Here is an 18,368-nt window from a genome sequence, read left to right on the forward strand (position 1 = left end):
GATCTATTCATATTGCCCAAGTGTGTGCTAACAGACAATGGACAAAGTTTGATCAGCATTAAAGGTCACTTGAACCTTTTACTCAGATGAAATAAGAACATGTACATATAGTAAATCAATTAAAATGCTTTTAAATATAGATAAAATTCATTCCTCTTGCTTTAGTTCTTTTATCTTCAGTTCCATATACTGGACTTCCAGTTCCAACTTCCTACAAGTTAGCTCTTGAATTCTCCTTTTCAAATCAGGGTGACTGCTTCTATTTTCAGAGGCCTGCACACTTGTAGTCATACTGGATATTAATGGGACTGGAGGCTCTTGCACAGGTGTGGCGACTAGAGGGGTAGAGCTGAGAATGAGGAATCCGTGCCAGATCTCTCAAAGACATTGATTCCCCTGTGATGAAAAGAGATTAATTAAATGCTTAATTAGTATTCTCCTTTCTATATCTTCTGCAGCTCTTTTGAATGATTAAATTATATGATTGCATTGAATGTTTATTACAATGAGTGTTATTCTTGTTGATGTTCATAGGCAATGGCAAATAAAATTACATATTACTCGCCCTTGATGACAGGTGGCGCAAGCCTCGTTGACGTTCAACACTCTTCTTTCCTCCTTAGCGAAAGAGCGTCGTTACCGATTATATTACTTTGCCAAGATAGAATTTCACCAGCATAATGACAGATTACGGTTCCTGGAACCTTACCGCCTTGAGAAGCGAACTCAAGAAACGAAATGCGCGAGTATCGGGGCGAAAAAGAGAACTCGTTGAAAGGTCTGAACGGTTTTTTATTCTAGTTCGAATTTTCTCATCATAAATATTGAAATCGTGAATCTCGAGAGAATAAAGACTATATTGTAAAACCATTCGATGTATTTCATTAAAAACGTAAGCTTGTTGCATCAGAATGAAATTTCCTTACGTTAATCTGGTTTCACCATTTACTTTAGATATTTAAAAACATCATCGATGTGATGCAATACTATCAATCAACAATGTCAGTATACACAATCGCTCACGAGTGCCATTTCTGGTACAATGTCTTGGTCTCTTTTTATTAGGATATTATCAACATTTCAAATTACAATATTTTCAATCATATAACATACAATCATCACTATTTTCTGAAGTTCAAGGATTGATAAACGTTTTATATTTTCTTTTTATGGTGACCTGGCCACCCCCCCCCCCTTTATTTTTTAAAACTATAACGATTTTTTCTGGGTTAATTTTTCTGAAACGCAAAAATATGATTTTGGCTGAATCTTCCTCAGGACTGAAAATGATAGCTCTATGTGCCTGCATGCAGTTACATGTACATTGCCCGCCCTGTCAAATGACAGGTCTAAAACTATTACCTTGTCTGTTAAATAAAATTTAATGATACGAGACTTTTTTGGCCCTGACTGTAATATTAAGTACAGACTTTACTACCCCATTTTATAGGCCATTAATGCTACATATATGACATTATGTACAATATGGACCTTGAAATATTCTCTTTCAGACTTGATGCATACGACAGAAACTATAACTTTGGTGGTGGTGAAAGAGTTGAAAGGGAGTACTGCATGGAAGTCCCGAGTTATGAGAAATATAAAGACATTAATAAAGATACTGTGATTACAAGAATTAAAGAAGAAGCTGTATGTGCATACTTGGGGAAAATGAACAGAGAAATTGATGCAAATGTTAGATACCTTTATGAAAGCAAATTTTTAAAGTATGCAAGATTGGCATGTGAAGATGGGCTATTCTTTGTGAAAGCTGAATGCAAGGCACAGATGAAGAAAACAATGTCGTATGCTGTCGATGCAAGTTTTGATGTTGATGGATGTGTTGTTGAATGTCAATGTGAGTGTGCAGTAGGAATGGGTCCAGTTGCAGCATGTAAGCATGTATGTGTTATTTTGTATGCTCTACAGAAATTCTGTGAGAATGGTGACTTGACTACTGAGGAAACTTGCACCCAAAATTTGCAAACATTTCACCAAACAAAACCCTACAAGGGGAGTCCGATTAAAGCTAAAGACCTCCCTCTTGCAAATAATGCTGATGTCATTTATGACCCACGTCCACTTCAATTTAGGAACATGTCTGGATATCACGACACCTTTAGGAACGTTTGGTTGAATCACCCATCAGTAAATACATTACCAATTTCACATTTATTTTCAATCGCAAACACAACTGCAATGGATTCTGACCATGATTATTTTCAGGAGAAACTTTCTGAAATGTGGCTGAAAAATTCCAATATTACAAACATTACTAGTATGGATATTGAAAAATTTGAAAATCAAACTCGTGGCCAAAGCATCAATCCTCTATGGCAGTCAGAAAGGTGCAAGAGAATTCACTCCTCAAATTTTGGAAAAATCTGCAAATGTACAGAAAAAACTAATATGCATAATCTTGCCAATCGTTTAACTAAATATACCCCACAAATCAATGTTGCACCCATAATCCATGGTAGATGTTACGAGTCAGTAGCCATAAAAAGCTTTGAAGAAAAATGCAAAGTAAAAACTCAAAAATGTGGCACATTTGTATCCAAATCCCACCCATTTCTTGCAGCATCTCCAGATGCTGTAATTGATGAAACCTCCATTTTAGAGGTAAAATGCCCATTCACTGCAAAACATGAACGTATTTCTAATGAAACTGTTCCTTTTTTGAAGAATGTAAATGCTTCCTTAGAACTTGATATGTCACATGATTACTTCTATCAAATACAAGGGCAGTTATTCTGTACAAACAGAACTGAATGCACTTTAGTAGTGTACACATTCAAAGACCTCAAAGTTATACCAGTGCCAAGAGATGAGGAATTTATTGAAAACATGATTCACAAATTAGAATCATTTTTGGAAAAATATTTCAGAAGTGCAGTGTTGAACAAATTTTATCATCACATCTAAGTGTCATATTTGGACACTGAGTCATGGTATTAATTGTAGCAAGACATTGTTTATAATATATCACCAAACCCATTTAGTGATTGTCAATTTCTTATGTTGTGGTTTCATATATTTTTTTATAAAAAAAAATTTCATATCATTGATGTTTTAATATTTTAGTATTTGTTAGAGACTTGGAATACAAAAAATAAAGTTATTGGAGCCTGGAGAGTACAAATCATATGAAAATGCAGAAGTATGTTTATACTTCACAGACCATAACAATCTTAACTCTTAAGCATGTTTGGGTACAATACATTTTCTGAAGTTGCACATAGTGAAGCATACAAAGATAATTTCACTTGCTAACTTTGTCTCGGTGCTGTTCAAGGGGCCCTTCAAAATTTTAAATGTTTTTGCTAATCCAATTATCCGTTCAATATGCACCCTTTTACTAGATATTTTGCGATCATGCAACACAGTGTTTCCCGACATACGGTTTTTCTTCTTAAAAAATGTTGGAATATTAATTTTAACATCCCTGCAAGCAAACATGTCTTGCACGTTAAAGCCCTTGTCAGACATCACTGAATCGCCTGGCTCGCACTGATTCAACAAGGAACTGCGTTCCACAAGTTGACGATCACTTGCAGAACCTCCAAAAGCTGATGAGATGAAAGATACAAGACCACCAGGTGTTGAGCCAACGAGTACCTTCACAGTATTCCGATTCTTGTATGTTGAGAAAGTAGACTGCTGGGCTATTGGTGGCTTTGGTTTCTTGACAGCAATCTCGGTACCATCAATGATTAACCGTGTTGTTGGGAACTTCGAATAAAAATCCCTTGGAGCAAAGAAATTCACCAACTCTCTGTCAGGCCAAAAGTTAACCTCTTGCCACTGCCTGTACATGAAGTTGACCCATGTCAGCCATATATTTTCAACAGTTGTTGTGGACACTGAAAAAAAGCCTACTAAGTTCAAAGTTAGTTTTATATTGTCTTAGTTTGATCAAGGTCAGAAACAACTGGTTCTCAATTGTCAGATTCTGCACCTGGTTGTATATGTAGTTCAAATGAAATGCAGCCTCACCTAAACTATACAGCACGTGTAAAAAATCTGTGTATGTTGCTAGTCCAGTATAGAACATAAAACCTTCACTATCGTTAATGAAATTTTCCACTGACATTATTGGCAATGACATGGTTTGGCATGAACTTTCTGTATAAACTGGTGAAGCATCAGAGGATTCATAACTACATGACGGCATTGGTTCATTACTTTCGCAACTACTTGTTTCTACAAAATTACCAATGTTGGAAAAAATGGCTACTTGAGACTCGTCATCGGAAATCGGACTAGTACAGGCTTGCTCCACTTTTCTCTTGCGTGCAATGCGTCGTTGGTTTCTGTCATCTTCGCATATCCTTGAGCTGCTCCAAGGGAATATTGAAGGAACGGCATGAGGCTTCCTTTGCCTTCTGAGAGGATCAGCACCTAAACAATATCAATATGACAAATAATGATAATGCACAAACATGCTTAACTTATACATAAACTATAAATATGATTAATGATGTACCATATTCAAACATGCTTGCTATAAATCGCCTAATGAAATCTATTTATCAAGAAGGTTTTCTAAATATTGATCAAAATAATTCTTGTTAAGAATTTTATAGATACAAATTAAAAACATCTATCCTGTGATTCCTGTGAGACACGCCATCCTCACACTAGTACAGCCCTCGTGTACAGCCCCTGTATCCACGATATGGTACATGTATGTGTCTTCGGTGTTTTTGTCTGCAGTCTCCTGAGTTTCAGTTGCTGATTATGACATATCAAAATAGACATGACAATGCCAATTTCATTGTGTAAAGAAACAAAAACTGGCAGTTTCATTTCATACTTTGATTGATGTCAAATACACATTCAATATGGGTGGCTTTTTCTGAAGTTGAGAATACAACAGAATGTAACATAAAATTTTTCAAACAACAAAACAAAACAATAAACAATTTGAAACACTGTCATCATTATGACCCATGTACTATACCTTTGTAACATATATGTTTACATGATAGAAAAGTATAATTTGAAGAAAAAAATCCATTATTTCTGGCTCTGACATAGACATTAGATCGTATTTACATAAGTAATATCGGGCTACATGACGACAATATTACCAGACACATAGCAACGGTGGGATTTCTTGACAATGTACTAAGGCTGGCTGCCCCCCCCCCCCCCTCCCCTTTCTTTTAGTGAATAGTAGTGGAAATGTAGACTTGAACTGATAAAATTGAATCCATGTGCTGAAGGACCAACCCTGTACCTTTCCCTTAATAAGGAAAACCCCTTTTTACTTTTATACTTTTAATATTACATGTAGGAAAAACGATGCTATGTGTCTAAATCTGTAAATCACTCATTAACTGCAAGTATTGCAACAAATTATATTACCATCAACTAAAATCAACATTAATTAATTTATGAATCATATCAGATTAAAACCCTGTCAAGTGAATCAACCCACCGTATCTAGTTTCCGTTTCAAAGTCATCATCCTTGAAATGTTGATGACATACTACACTCCGTGGATGTGGTGACCAAAACTTGTGCTTATCTGTAGCGCTATTTCGCCTAATAGCGACAATCCACTGTCGTTTGATGGTCTCATCCGTTGGAAATCTGAGGCCCCCGCGATTTGAGCACCCCGGCACGCAGCAACAAGACGGCATTTTGCATCAAAAACTCGATGTGATACTTCGATTACTCGTACACTGCACTGTACACTATTGACACCGGAAGTAAGATTGAACGTCAACGAGTAGTGCGCCACCTGTGTTATATATAGGGGGAATAACCGACAATTATTGACCATTCTGTCATTGAAAGAATTCAAGCTAATTTACCCTAAATTCTAACATTTGAATACACAGCATGAAGTTAATTATATGATGAATTTAATGATTATTTTAATAATTCTTGTTTTTTATTATCATTATTTGGATGTTAATAAAAATATAATAATAATCCATTAATATAAATGGAATTACAAAGAACAATTTTGTCATGACAGATTTCAAGTAATTTCATCTACCCTTGCAGTGCATGAATCACTGTATTCATGTACATATAATAATTAATGATGATGATGATGAATTATGAAAAAGATAACTACATACAATACAATATATAAATAAATTTTCTTGTATTTACTCACACTGGTTCACTCCCTTCTCCAACGTTTAATATCTGCAAGAGGGAGGAGTCAATCCCACGATCAATCCCAGGCCATCATTAAAAATATTTTTGTTTGATGTACTCCGACCCACATTTTTCAAGGTGGGTAGGTAGGTAGGTATTTTTTTTATTTTTTTTTTATATTTTTTTTTTACAGTATCGAAAAAATTGATAATTGTCATAAAAACGCAGACTTAGAAATTTATTGATGTTTTCATTAAACATTGGACAAGACAGATTTAATAATTATTGCTATAAAACATTCATCAAAAAAGTTTCTTAGAGAATATAAACCTTTAAAATGAAACAATGTCTATTTCCCTGGAAACCAAATTTTAAAAAAAATTAAAAATTAAAAGTACTGAAAAAAATCATTGGGTAGGGGCGATTTTCACGGGTCGGTCGGAGTACATCAAACAAATCAATTTTTATTTTTGGTCCCAATGAGGCAAGCATTATCCTCTCCTACCACACAACACACTGTTGTGGCAACTGCGCTGAGAGGTTTTGGTGGTGGGCCCCAGCCTAAAATGTATTCATATATCATAAAGAATATTCCTAGATGCCATAGTAAATTACTGTGAGTAAAAATAGTAAATATTGTCCCAACTGTTAAAGATTAGTGCATTTATAGGAATGTTGATATCCTGTGGGGCACCTCAAAATAATTTCATTGGAGTTATCCCCCTTTTCTCACCTTGGAAACGTGATAGTTGGTAAAATGGGTAGGAAAAACCGATTTCATTAGTTTTCTTCGTTGATATATCTTTGCTTGTTTTGAAACTTACAGAATATATTCTTAATGATACATTTAGTCTTCGGTACAAAATTTAGCACATAATATTACCTACAGATAAAGAATGCAATGATTGTATAAAATCTGGTTGGTGAAATGGGTAGCGAGACCAGAACACACATTATTACATATTTTCTGTAAACTATGCACCTGCTGCTGAAAACATTGCATTTTTTTCAATTCATAGAGTTGAATTTGATACTCAATGCATTATTTGACCATTTCAATGCCTTTTATTTTACTTATCGGCGATTTTTCCAAACCCGGGCTAAGAGGAAACCGGATGCGGTTGACCCGGGCGAGCGTTATTTATTCTGATTTAGTTGCTACTGTTTTTGATTAATTAACCGTAATTGTGATATCCATTCATAATTAGTAATTGATGGGAAGCTGAATTACGTTCAGGATGCGTCGAAGATGAAAGTGACAGCTAACACCTTCAGTTTATTCTGAATTTTAATATTCTGCCATGGGTTACCCGTGTCCGGTTTCCTTTTGACCCGGGTTTTATAAATCGTAAATATCAAATATATAAGACTCACATCACAGGAACTGCAGCATTTTGGTGCTAAATTGTCATAATATTTATCTAAATTATGTCTAGTTTCATTGTTGTGTAACACATATCAGTTGTAATCACAGAAAAATGTGTAGCTTTTTTCGCTACCCATTTTACCAACCTGAAATAAACAATCGTTGATATTTTCACAGTGAAGCAAAATTATGCCGTATTTTTTGTAGCGAAAACCCAATGTATCATCCAGATTAAGATTAAGAAGTTTCACATCAAAGGAAAATAAAGTAACGAAAAGAAAAAAAAAACTAAAAAATTCGGACTACGAAGGTGACCCGGCCCGGTTTTTGATATCCATTTTACCAACTATCTGGAAACGTAAACAATATTTTGACACGCACGGAAGTAGTCAAGTCTTTAGGCAACAGTTTGCTAATTGCTTTACCTACTTCATTATAGATGTAGTCTATTAAGATTAGATATTGTCTATCAACGTTAGATATCGTATATCAAAGTTAGAAATAGCTTATTAAGGTTAGATATTGTCTATCAAGGTTAGATATTATCTATCAAAGTTACATATAGTCTATCAAGGTTAGAAATAGCCTATCAAGGTTAGATACTGTCTTTCAAGGTTAGATGTAGTTTATCAATGTTCGTTATAATCTATAGAGATTAGATATTGTCTGTCAAGGCTACAAATAGTCTATCAAGGTAAGATGTAATCTATCTAGATTAGATATAATCTGTCAACGTTAGATATCATATATCAAGGTAAGATAGTGTCTATTAATATATATATAGTCTATCAATGTTAGATATCGTCTATCATGCTTAGATATCGTCTACCAAAGTTACATATAGTATATCAAAGTTAGATATTGTCTATCAAGGTTAGATATTGTCTATCAAGGTTAGATATTGTCTATCAAGGCTAGATGTAGTCTATCAACGTTATATATCATATATCAAGGTTAGTTATTGTGTATCAAGGTTAGGAATTGTTTATTAAGGTTAGATATAGTTTATCAAGGTTAGATATAATCTATCAACGTTAGACATCACCTATCAAGGTTAAATAGTGTCTTTTAATATTATATATACTTTATCAATGTTAGATATCGTCTATCACGGTTAGATATAGTATATCAAGGTAATATATAGTTTACCAAGATTAGATATTGTCTCTCAAGGTTAGATATTGTTTATGAAAGTTACATATAGTCTATCAAGGTTAGGAATTGTTAATTAAGGTTAAATATAGTTTATCAATGTTATATATTGTCTATCAAGGTTATATTTCGTCTATCAATGTTAGATATATTATATCAAGTTAAGATATAGTGTTTTAAATTTAGATATAGTCTATCAAAGTTTGATATAGTCTATCAAGGATATATATCATCTATCAAGGTTAGATAGCGTCTATTAATATTTATAATTTATCAATGTTAGATATCGTCTTTCACGGTTAGATACAGTCTATCGAGGTAAGATATATTTTATCAATATTAGATATTGTCTGTCAAGGTTACATATAGTTTATAAAGGTTAGGAATTGTTAATTAACGTTAAATACAGTCTATCAAAGTTATATCAAGTTTAGATATAGTCTATCTAGGTTAGATATATTCTATCAAGGCTAGATATTGTCTCTCAGGGTTAAATATTGTGTATCAAAGTTACATATAGCATATCGAGGATAAATAGCTTATTAAGGTTAGCTATTGTCTATCAAGATTAGATATTGTATATCAAGGTCAGATATAGTTTATTAAGATATTCTCTACGAAGGTTCGATATTGTCTATTAATATTATATATATTTATCAGTTTTAGATATCGTCTATCACGGTTAGATATAAAATATCAAGGTAATATATAGTTTATCAAAGGTAGATATTGTCTCTCAAGGTGAGATATAGTCTAGCAAAGTTTGATATTGTCTATCAAGGTTAGATATAGTCTATCAAGGTTAGATATAGTCTATCAATGTAAGATATGGTCTATCAAAGTTACATATAGTTTATTAAGGCTAGATATAGTCTTTCAAGGTAAGATATAATCTCTGAAGTTTAGATATAGTCTATCAAATTTAAATATATTATATCAAAGTTAGATTTAGTGTATCAAAGTTAGATATTGTCTATCAAGGTTATATATAGTCTATTAAGGTTAGATATAGTTTATCAAGTTTAGATATAGTCTATCAAAGTTGGATATAGTCCATTCATGATAGATATTGTCTATCAATGCTAGATATTGTTTATCAAGGTCAGATATAGTCTATCAAGGTTAGATATTGTTTATTAAGTTTAGATATAATATATCAAAGTTAGATTTAGTGTATCAAAGTTAGATACAAATTGTCAAGGTTAGATATAGTCTATCAAAGTTATATATAGTCTATTCAAGATATATATTGTTTATCAAGGTTAGATATTGTCTATCAATGTTAGATTTAGTCTATCAAGATTAGATAGTGTTTATCAAGATTAGATATATTCTATCAAGGCTAGATATTGTCTCTCAGGGTTAAATATTGTGTATCAAAGTTACATATAGCATATCGAGGATAAATAGCTTATTAAGGTTAGCTATTGTCTATCAAGATTAGATATTGTATATCAAGGTCAGATATAGTTTATTAAGATATTCTCTATGAAGGTTCGATATTGTCTATTAATATTATATATATTTATCAGTTTTAGATATCGTCTATCACGGTTAGATATAAAATATCAAGGTAATATATAGTTTATCAAAGGTAGATATTGTCTCTCAAGGTGAGATATAGTCTAGCAAAGTTTGATATTGTCTATCAAGGTTAGATATAGTCTATCAAGGTTAGATATAGTCTATCAATGTAAGATATGGTCTATCAAAGTTACATATAGTTTATTAAGGCTAGATATAGTCTTTCAAGGTAAGATATAATCTCTGAAGTTTAGATATAGTCTATCAAATTTAAATATATTATATCAAAGTTAGATTTAGTGTATCAAAGTTAGATATTGTCTATCAAGGTTATATATAGTCTATTAAGGTTAGATATAGTTTATCAAGTTTAGATATAGTCTATCAAAGTTGGATATAGTCCATTCATGATAGATATTGTCTATCAATGCTAGATATTGTTTATCAAGGTCAGATATAGTCTATCAAGGTTAGATATTGTTTATTAAGTTTAGATATAATATATCAAAGTTAGATTTAGTGTATCAAAGTTAGATACAAATTGTCAAGGTTAGATATAGTCTATCAAAGTTATATATAGTCTATTCAAGATATATATTGTTTATCAAGGTTAGATATTGTCTATCAATGTTAGATTTAGTCTATCAAGATTAGATAGTGTTTATCAAGATTAGATATATTATATCAAAGTTAGATTTAGTGTATCAAAGTTAGATATAAACTATCAAGGTCAGATATTGTCTATCAATGTTAGATATTTTCTATCATGTTTAGATATAGTATATGAAAGTTAGATTTAATGTATCAAAGTGAAATACAAACTGTCAAGATTAGATATAGTCTATCAAGTTTAGATATAGTCTATCAAAGTTAGATATAGTCTATTCATGATGGATATTTTCTATCAAGGTTAGATATTGCCTATGAAGGTTAGATATTGTCTATCAAGGTTAGATATTGTCTATCAAGATTAGATATTGTTTATCAAGTTAGATATAGTTTATCAAAGTTAGATTTAGTGTATCAAAGTTATATATAAACAATCAAGGTTAAATATAGTCTATCAAGGTTAGATATTGTGTATACTGTCTATCACGTTTAAATATAGTATATCAAAGTTGAATTTAGTGTATCAAAGTTAGATATAAACTATCAATGTTAAATATTATCTATCAAGGTTGGATATTGTCTATGAAGGTTAGATATAGTGTATCAAGTTTTGATATAGTGTATTAAAGTCTATTCAAGATAGATATAAATTATCAAGGTTAAATATAGTATATCAAGGTCAGATATCATTTATCAATATTAGATAATGTCTCTGAAGGTGAGATATAGTCTATTGAAATTTGATATAGCCTATCAAAGTTAGATATTGTCTATCAAGGTTAGATATTGCCTATGAAAGCTACATATAGTGTATGAAGGTTCAGAATTGTTAATTAAGGCTAGATATAGTCTATCAATGTTAGATATTGTCTATCAAGGTTAAATATTGTCTATGAAGGTTAGATATAGCCTAACAAAATTAGATATAGTCTATCAAAGTTAGATGTAGTCTATTCAAGATAGATATTGTTTATCAAGGTTAGATATAGTCTATCAACTTTAGATATTGTCTATCAAGATTAGATATAGTATATCAAAGTTAGATTTAGTGTATGAAAGTTAAATATAAACTGTCAAGGTTAGATATTGCTTATCAAGATTAGGTATAGTCTATCAAGTTTAAATACTGTCTATCAAAGTTAAATATAATCTTTTCAAGTTATATATTTTCTTTCAAGGGTACATATTGTTTATCAAGGTTAGATATAGTCTATCAAGGTTAGATATTGTCTATCAAGATTAGATATTGTCTATGAAGGGTATATATAGTTTATCAAGTTTAGAAATAGTCTATCAAAGTTAGATATAGTTTATTCAAGATAGATCTTGTCTAACAAGGTTACATATTGTCTAGGAAGGTTAGATATAGTCTATCAAGATTAGATATTGTCTGTCAAGGTTAGATATAGTATATCAAGGTCAGATATAGTTTATCAAGATTAGATATTGTGTCTGAAGGTGAGATATAGTGTATCGAAGTTTGATATAGTCTATCAAAGTTAGATATTGTCTATCAAGGTTAAATATTGTCTATGAAAGTTACATATTGTGTATCAAGGTTTGGAATTGTTTATTACGGCTAGATACAGTATATCAATGTTAGATGATGTGTATGAATGTAAGATATAGTCTATCAAGATAAGATTTACTCTATCAAAGTGAAATATAGTCTATTCAAGTTAGATATTGTCCATCAAGGTTTGATATTGTCTATCAAGGTTACATATAATCTATCAAGATTAGATATTGTCTATAGAGTTTAGATATAGTATATCAAAGTTAGATTTAGTGTATTAAAGTTTGATATTGTTTATCAAGATTAGATATAGTCTATCAAGATTCGATATAGTCTCTGAAGTTTATATATAGTCTATCAAAGTTAGATATAGTCTATCAAAGTTTGATAGAGTCTATAAAAGTTCCATATAGTATATCAAGGTTACGAATTGTTAATTAAGGTTAAGTATAGTATATCAAAGTTAAATATTGTATATCAAGGTTAGATTTTCTCTATCAAGATTAGATATAGTCTATCGAGTTTTGATATAGTCTATCAAAGTTAGATCTAGTCTATTCAAGATAGATATTGTCTATCAAGGTTAGATATTGTCTATCAAGGTTAGATATAGTATATTAAAGTTAGATTTAGTGTATCAAGATAAGATATTGTCTATTAAGTTTAGATATAGTATATCAAAGTTAGATTTAGTGTATCAAAGTTAGAGATAAACTGTCAAGGTTACATATTGTCTATCAAGGTTAGATATTGTCTATCAAGTTTTGATATAGTATATCAAAGTTAGATATAATCTATTCAAGATAGATATTGTCTATCAAGGTTAGATGTTGTCTATCAAGGTTCGATATAGTCTATCAAGATTAGATATTGCGTATCAAGTTTAGATATAGTATATCAAAGTTAGATTTAGTGTATCAAAGGTAGATATAAACTGTCAAGTTTAGATGTTGTATATCAAAGTTAAATATTGTCTATCAAGGTTAGATATAGTCTATTAAGTTTAGATATAGTCTATCAAAGTTAGATATAGTATATGCAAGATAGATATTGTCTATCAAAGTTAGATATTGTCTATCAAGGTTAGATATAGTCTCTGAAGATTAGATATTGTCTATCAAGTTTAGATATAATCTATCAAGATAAGATATTGTCTATCAAGTTTAAATATAGTATATCAAAGATTAAGTGTATCAAAGTTAGATATAAACTGTCAAATTTAGATATTGTCTATCAAGGATACATATTGTCTATCAAGTTTAGATATAGGGTATCAAAGTTACATATAGTCTATTAAAGATAGATATTGTCTATCAAGGTTAGATATTGTCTATCAAGGTTAGATATAGTTTATTAAAGTTAGATTTAGTGTATCAAAGTTAGATATGAACTATCGAGGTTAGATATTGTCTATCAAGGATATATATTGTTTATAAAGGTTAGATATAGTCTATCATGTTTAGATATAGTATATCAAAGTTAGATTTAATGTATCAAAGTTAGATATAAACTGTCAATGTTAAATATTGTCTATCAAGGATAGATATTGTATATCAAGGTTAGATATAATCTATCAAGTTTAGATATAGTCTATCAAAGTCAGATTTGAAGTACCAAAGTTAGATATTGTCTATTAAGGTTAGATATAGTCTATGAAGGTTCCATATTGTCTAGCTAGGTTAGATATAATCTATCAAGTTTAGATATAGTCTCTCAAAGTTAGATATAGTCTATTCAAGATAGATATTGTTTATCAAGGTTAGATATTGTTTATACAGGTTAGATATTGTCTATCAAGGTTAGATATAGTATATCAAGATGAGATATTGTTTATCAAGTTTAGATATAATATATCAAAGTTAGATTTAGTGTATCAAAGTTAGATATTTTCTATCAAGGTTAAATATTGTCTATGAAGGTTAGATGTAGTCAATCAAAGTTTGATATAGTCTACCAAGGTTAGATGTAGTCTATTAAAGATAGATATTGTCTATCAAGGTTAGATATAGTTTATCAAGATTAGATATTGTCTATCAAAGTAATATTTAGTGTGTAAAAGTTAGATATAAACTATTAAGGCTCGATATTGTGTATCAAGGTTAGAGTATATCAAGTTTAGATATAGTCTATCAAAGTTAAGTTTGTCTATTTAAGATAAATATTGTCTATCAAGGTTTGATATTGTCTATCAATTTTAGGTATAGTTTATCAAAATTAGATTTAGTGTATCGAGGTTAGATATAAACTATCGAGGTTAGATATTGTCTATCAAAGTTAGATATAGTCTATCAAGATTAAATATTGTCTATCAAGTTTAGATACAGTTTATCAAAGTTAGATTTAGTGTATCGAGGTTACATATAAACTATCGAGGTTAGATATTGTCCATCAAAGTCAGATATTATTTATCAAGTTTAGATATTGTCTATGAAGTTTTGATATAGTATAGCAAAGTTAGATTTATTGTATCAAAAATAGATATTGTCTATCAGGGTTAGATATTGTCTATCAAGGATAGATATTGTATATGAAGGTTAGATATAGTCTATCAAGTTTAGATATAGTTCATCAAAGTTAGATATTGTCTGTCAAGGTTAGATATTGTCTATCAAAGTTAGATATAGTATAGCAAAGTTAGATTTAGTGCATCAAAGTTAGATATTGTCTATCAAGGATAGCAATTGTCTATCAAAGTTAGATATTGTTTATCAAGGTTAGATATTGTCTATCAAGGTTAGATAATGTCTATCAAGGTTAGATATAGTCTATCAAGATTAGATATTGTCTATCAAGTTTATATATAGTACATCAACGTTATATTTAGTGTGTCAAAGTTAGATATAAATTATCGAAGTTAGATATTGCCAATCAAGGTTAGATATAGGTTATCAAGTTTAGATGTTAGGTTTAGTGTATCTAAAGTTTCCATATTGTCTATCAAGATTAGATATTGTCTATCAAGGTTAGATTTAGTATATTAAAGTTAGATTTAGTGTATCAAAGTTAGATATCAACCAACTGTCGAGGTTAGATATTGTCTATCAAGGTTAGATATTGTCTATCAAGGTTTGATAAAGTCTATCAAGATGAGATATTGTCTATCAAGTTTAGATATAGTTTATCAAAGTTAGATTTAGTGTATCAAAGTTAGATGTAAACTGTCCCTGTTAGATATTGTCTATCAAGGTTAGGCTTTGTCTATCAAGGTTAGATATAGTCTATTCAAGAAAAATATTGTCTATCAAGATTAGATATTGTCTAGCAAAGTTAGGTATAGTATAGCAAAGTTAGTTTTAGTGCATCAAAATTAGATATTGTCTATCAAAGTTACATATTGTCTATCAAGGTTAGATATTGTCTATCAAGGTTAGATATTGTCTATGAAGGTGAGATATAGCCTATCAAGTTTAGATATAGTCTATCAAAGTTAGATATAGTCAATCAAGATGATATATTGTCTATCAAGTTTAGATATAATATATCAATGTTAGATTTAGTGTATCAAAGTTAGATATAAACTATCGAGGTTAGATATTGTCTATCAAGGTCAGATATTGGCTTTCAAGGTTAGATATAGTCTATCAATATTAGATATTGTCTATCAAGTTTAGATATAGTATATTAAAGTTAGATTTAGTGTATAAAAGTTAAATAGAAACTGTCAAGGTTAGATATTGTCTATCAAGGTTAGATATTGTCTATCAAGATTAATTATACTTTATCAATATTTGATATTGTCTATCAAGTTGAGATCAAGTATATAAAAGTTAGATTTAGTGAATCAAAGTTAGATATAAACTGTCAAGCTTCGGTATTGTCTATCAAGGATAGATATTGTCTATCAAGGTTAGATATAGTTTATTAAAGTTAGATTTAGTGTATCAAAGTTAGATATGAACTGTTGAGGTTCGATATTGTCTATCAAGGTTAGATATAGTCTATAAAATTTTGATAGAGTCTATCAAAGTAAGATATAGTCTATTCAAGATAGATATTGACTATCGAGGTTAGATATTGTGTATCAAAGTTAGATATAGTCTATCAAGATTAGATATTGTCTATCAATGTTAGATATAATCTATCAAAGTTAGATATAGTATATTCGAGATAGATATTATTTATCAAGGTTAGATATTGTCTATCAAAGTTAGATATAGTCTATTCAAGATAGATATTGTCTATCAAGGTTAGATATAGTGTAGGAAGATTACATATTGTCTATCAAGTTTAGATATAGTATATCAACATTAGATTTAGTGTATCAAACTAAGATATAAACTATCGAGGTTAGATTTTGTCTATCAAGATCAAATATTGCCTATCAAGGTTAGATATAGTCTATCAATATTAGTTATTGTCTATCAAGTCTAGATATAGTATACCAAAGTTAGATTTAGTGTATCAAAGTTATATAAAAACTGTCAAGGTTAAATTTTGTCTATTAATGTTAGATATTGTCTTTCAGGTTTAGATATAGTCTATCAAAGTTAGATGTAATCTATTAAAGATAGATGTTGTCTATCAAGGTTAGATATTGTCAATCAAGGTTAGATATAGTCTATCAAGTTTAGATATAGTCTATCAAAGTTAGATATAATTTATGCAATATATTTATTGTCTATCAAGGTTAGATATTGTCTATCAAGGTTAGATATAGTCTATTAAGATTAGATATTTTGTATCAAGTTTAGATATAGTATATCAAATTTAGATTTAGTGTATCAAAGTTAGATAGCAACTGTCGAGGTTATATATTGTCTATCAACGTTAGATATAGTATATTAAAGTTAAATTTAGTGTAGGCAAGTTAGATATAAACTATCGCGGTTAAATATTGTATATCAAAGTTAGATATTGTCTATCAAGTTTATATATGGTATATCAAATTTAGATTTAGTGTATCAAAGTTAGATATAAACTGTCAAGGTTCGATATTGTCTATCAACGTTAGATATTGTCTATCAAGAATGGATATAGTAAATTAATGTTAGATTTAGTGTAGGAAAGTTAGATATAAACTATTGAGGTTAGATATTGTCAATCAAGGTTAGATATTGTCTATCAAGTTTTAATATAGTCTATCTAGGTTAGATAAGATACGATAAGATGAGATATAGTCTCTGACCATTGTCCACTACTATGTGAAATCGATGTTCCTAATGTTTTCTCCAACCTCCCTCCAGACTTTTCAAGAAACGTTATCAAATGGAAATCTGCCGACAGTACCGACTTAACAGCATTCCAGAATACATGTACTAACGTTCTGAACTCAGTAGAAACAGAACTATTATCGAAGGAAAACATTGATATGTTCCTTGTCAACATTACCGCATCACTTCTATCAGCTGCTGATGAATATATACCGTATGGAAAATTCAATCCACATCTTAAACCATACTGGAAAAAATCAGAACTGCAGAATGCCCATTACGAAATGCGGAACTCAAGAAGGATCTGGAAATCTGACGGATCACCAAGAGATAAACACAGGGAATCATACATAAACTACAAAAATACAAAACGTAAATTTAGAAAGCTGCATCGGCTCGCACAAACAGATTGGAATCGTACAATATTTGATGAAATTGAAAAAGCCGCCGAAATTGATATAGGAACTTTTTATAAAACTGCGTGGAAAAACAAAAAGCGTTCTAGTACAAGATTACCTACTAAATTGAAATATAAAGATCTCATCGCAGAAAACATCGCGGATATGTGCAATCTATGGTAGACATACTATTCCGATCTTGCCAACGAAGAGTATCATCCTAAAAAGTTTGATGAGGAATTCAAAACCCACATAGACAAAACCGTAGAGAACATCAATAGGAATTTGAACCACCACGATACTGTTTTCGAACAACGAGACGCCATAACCGTTCAGGAGATCAAACACCAAATTGAACTACTCTCTAAAGGAAAAGCTCCTGGTCCGGATTTCCTCACAAATGAACATCTTATACACAGTGGAAAAATACTTGCTGAAAAATTGTGTCTACTATTTAACGCTATAATTAAAGAAAATACGTACCTGAAATCTTCAAAGTTGGAAAAATCATATCTATATACAAAGGTAAAAATAAG

The 18,368-nt window shown here is 30.5% G+C and overlaps 1 protein-coding gene and 1 pseudogene across 1 annotated transcript; one reads left to right on the top strand and one right to left on the bottom strand.

Annotated features, from left to right (window-relative positions):
- Positions 1-545: 545 nt before the first annotated feature.
- On the top strand, positions 546-2,925 carry LOC130050709 (uncharacterized). The gene is made up of 2 exons (XM_056150947.1): positions 546-778; positions 1,512-2,925. The coding sequence occupies exons 1-2, from the start codon at positions 681-683 to the stop codon at positions 2,923-2,925; spliced, it is 1,512 nt and encodes a 503-aa protein (XP_056006922.1). The 5' UTR covers positions 546-680.
- Positions 2,926-3,190: 265 nt separating this feature from the next.
- Positions 3,191-18,368, bottom strand: part of LOC125652352 (uncharacterized) — a 53,932-nt pseudogene continuing 38,754 nt past the window's right edge.

This window comes from Ostrea edulis, chromosome 10 (genome assembly GCF_947568905.1).
Source record: "Ostrea edulis chromosome 10, xbOstEdul1.1, whole genome shotgun sequence".
Taxonomy (NCBI): Eukaryota; Metazoa; Mollusca; class Bivalvia; order Ostreida; family Ostreidae; genus Ostrea; species Ostrea edulis.

Excerpts from the sequence above, each read along its gene's own strand:
- LOC130050709 (XM_056150947.1), top strand. The coding sequence starts at position 681 with ATGACAGATTACGGTTCCTGGAACCTTACCGCCTTGAGAAGCGAACTC. Across the intron at positions 779-1,511 it reads AAAAGAGAACTCGTTGAAAG|ACTTGATGCATACGACAGAA; the intron begins GTCTGAACGGTT and ends ATTCTCTTTCAG.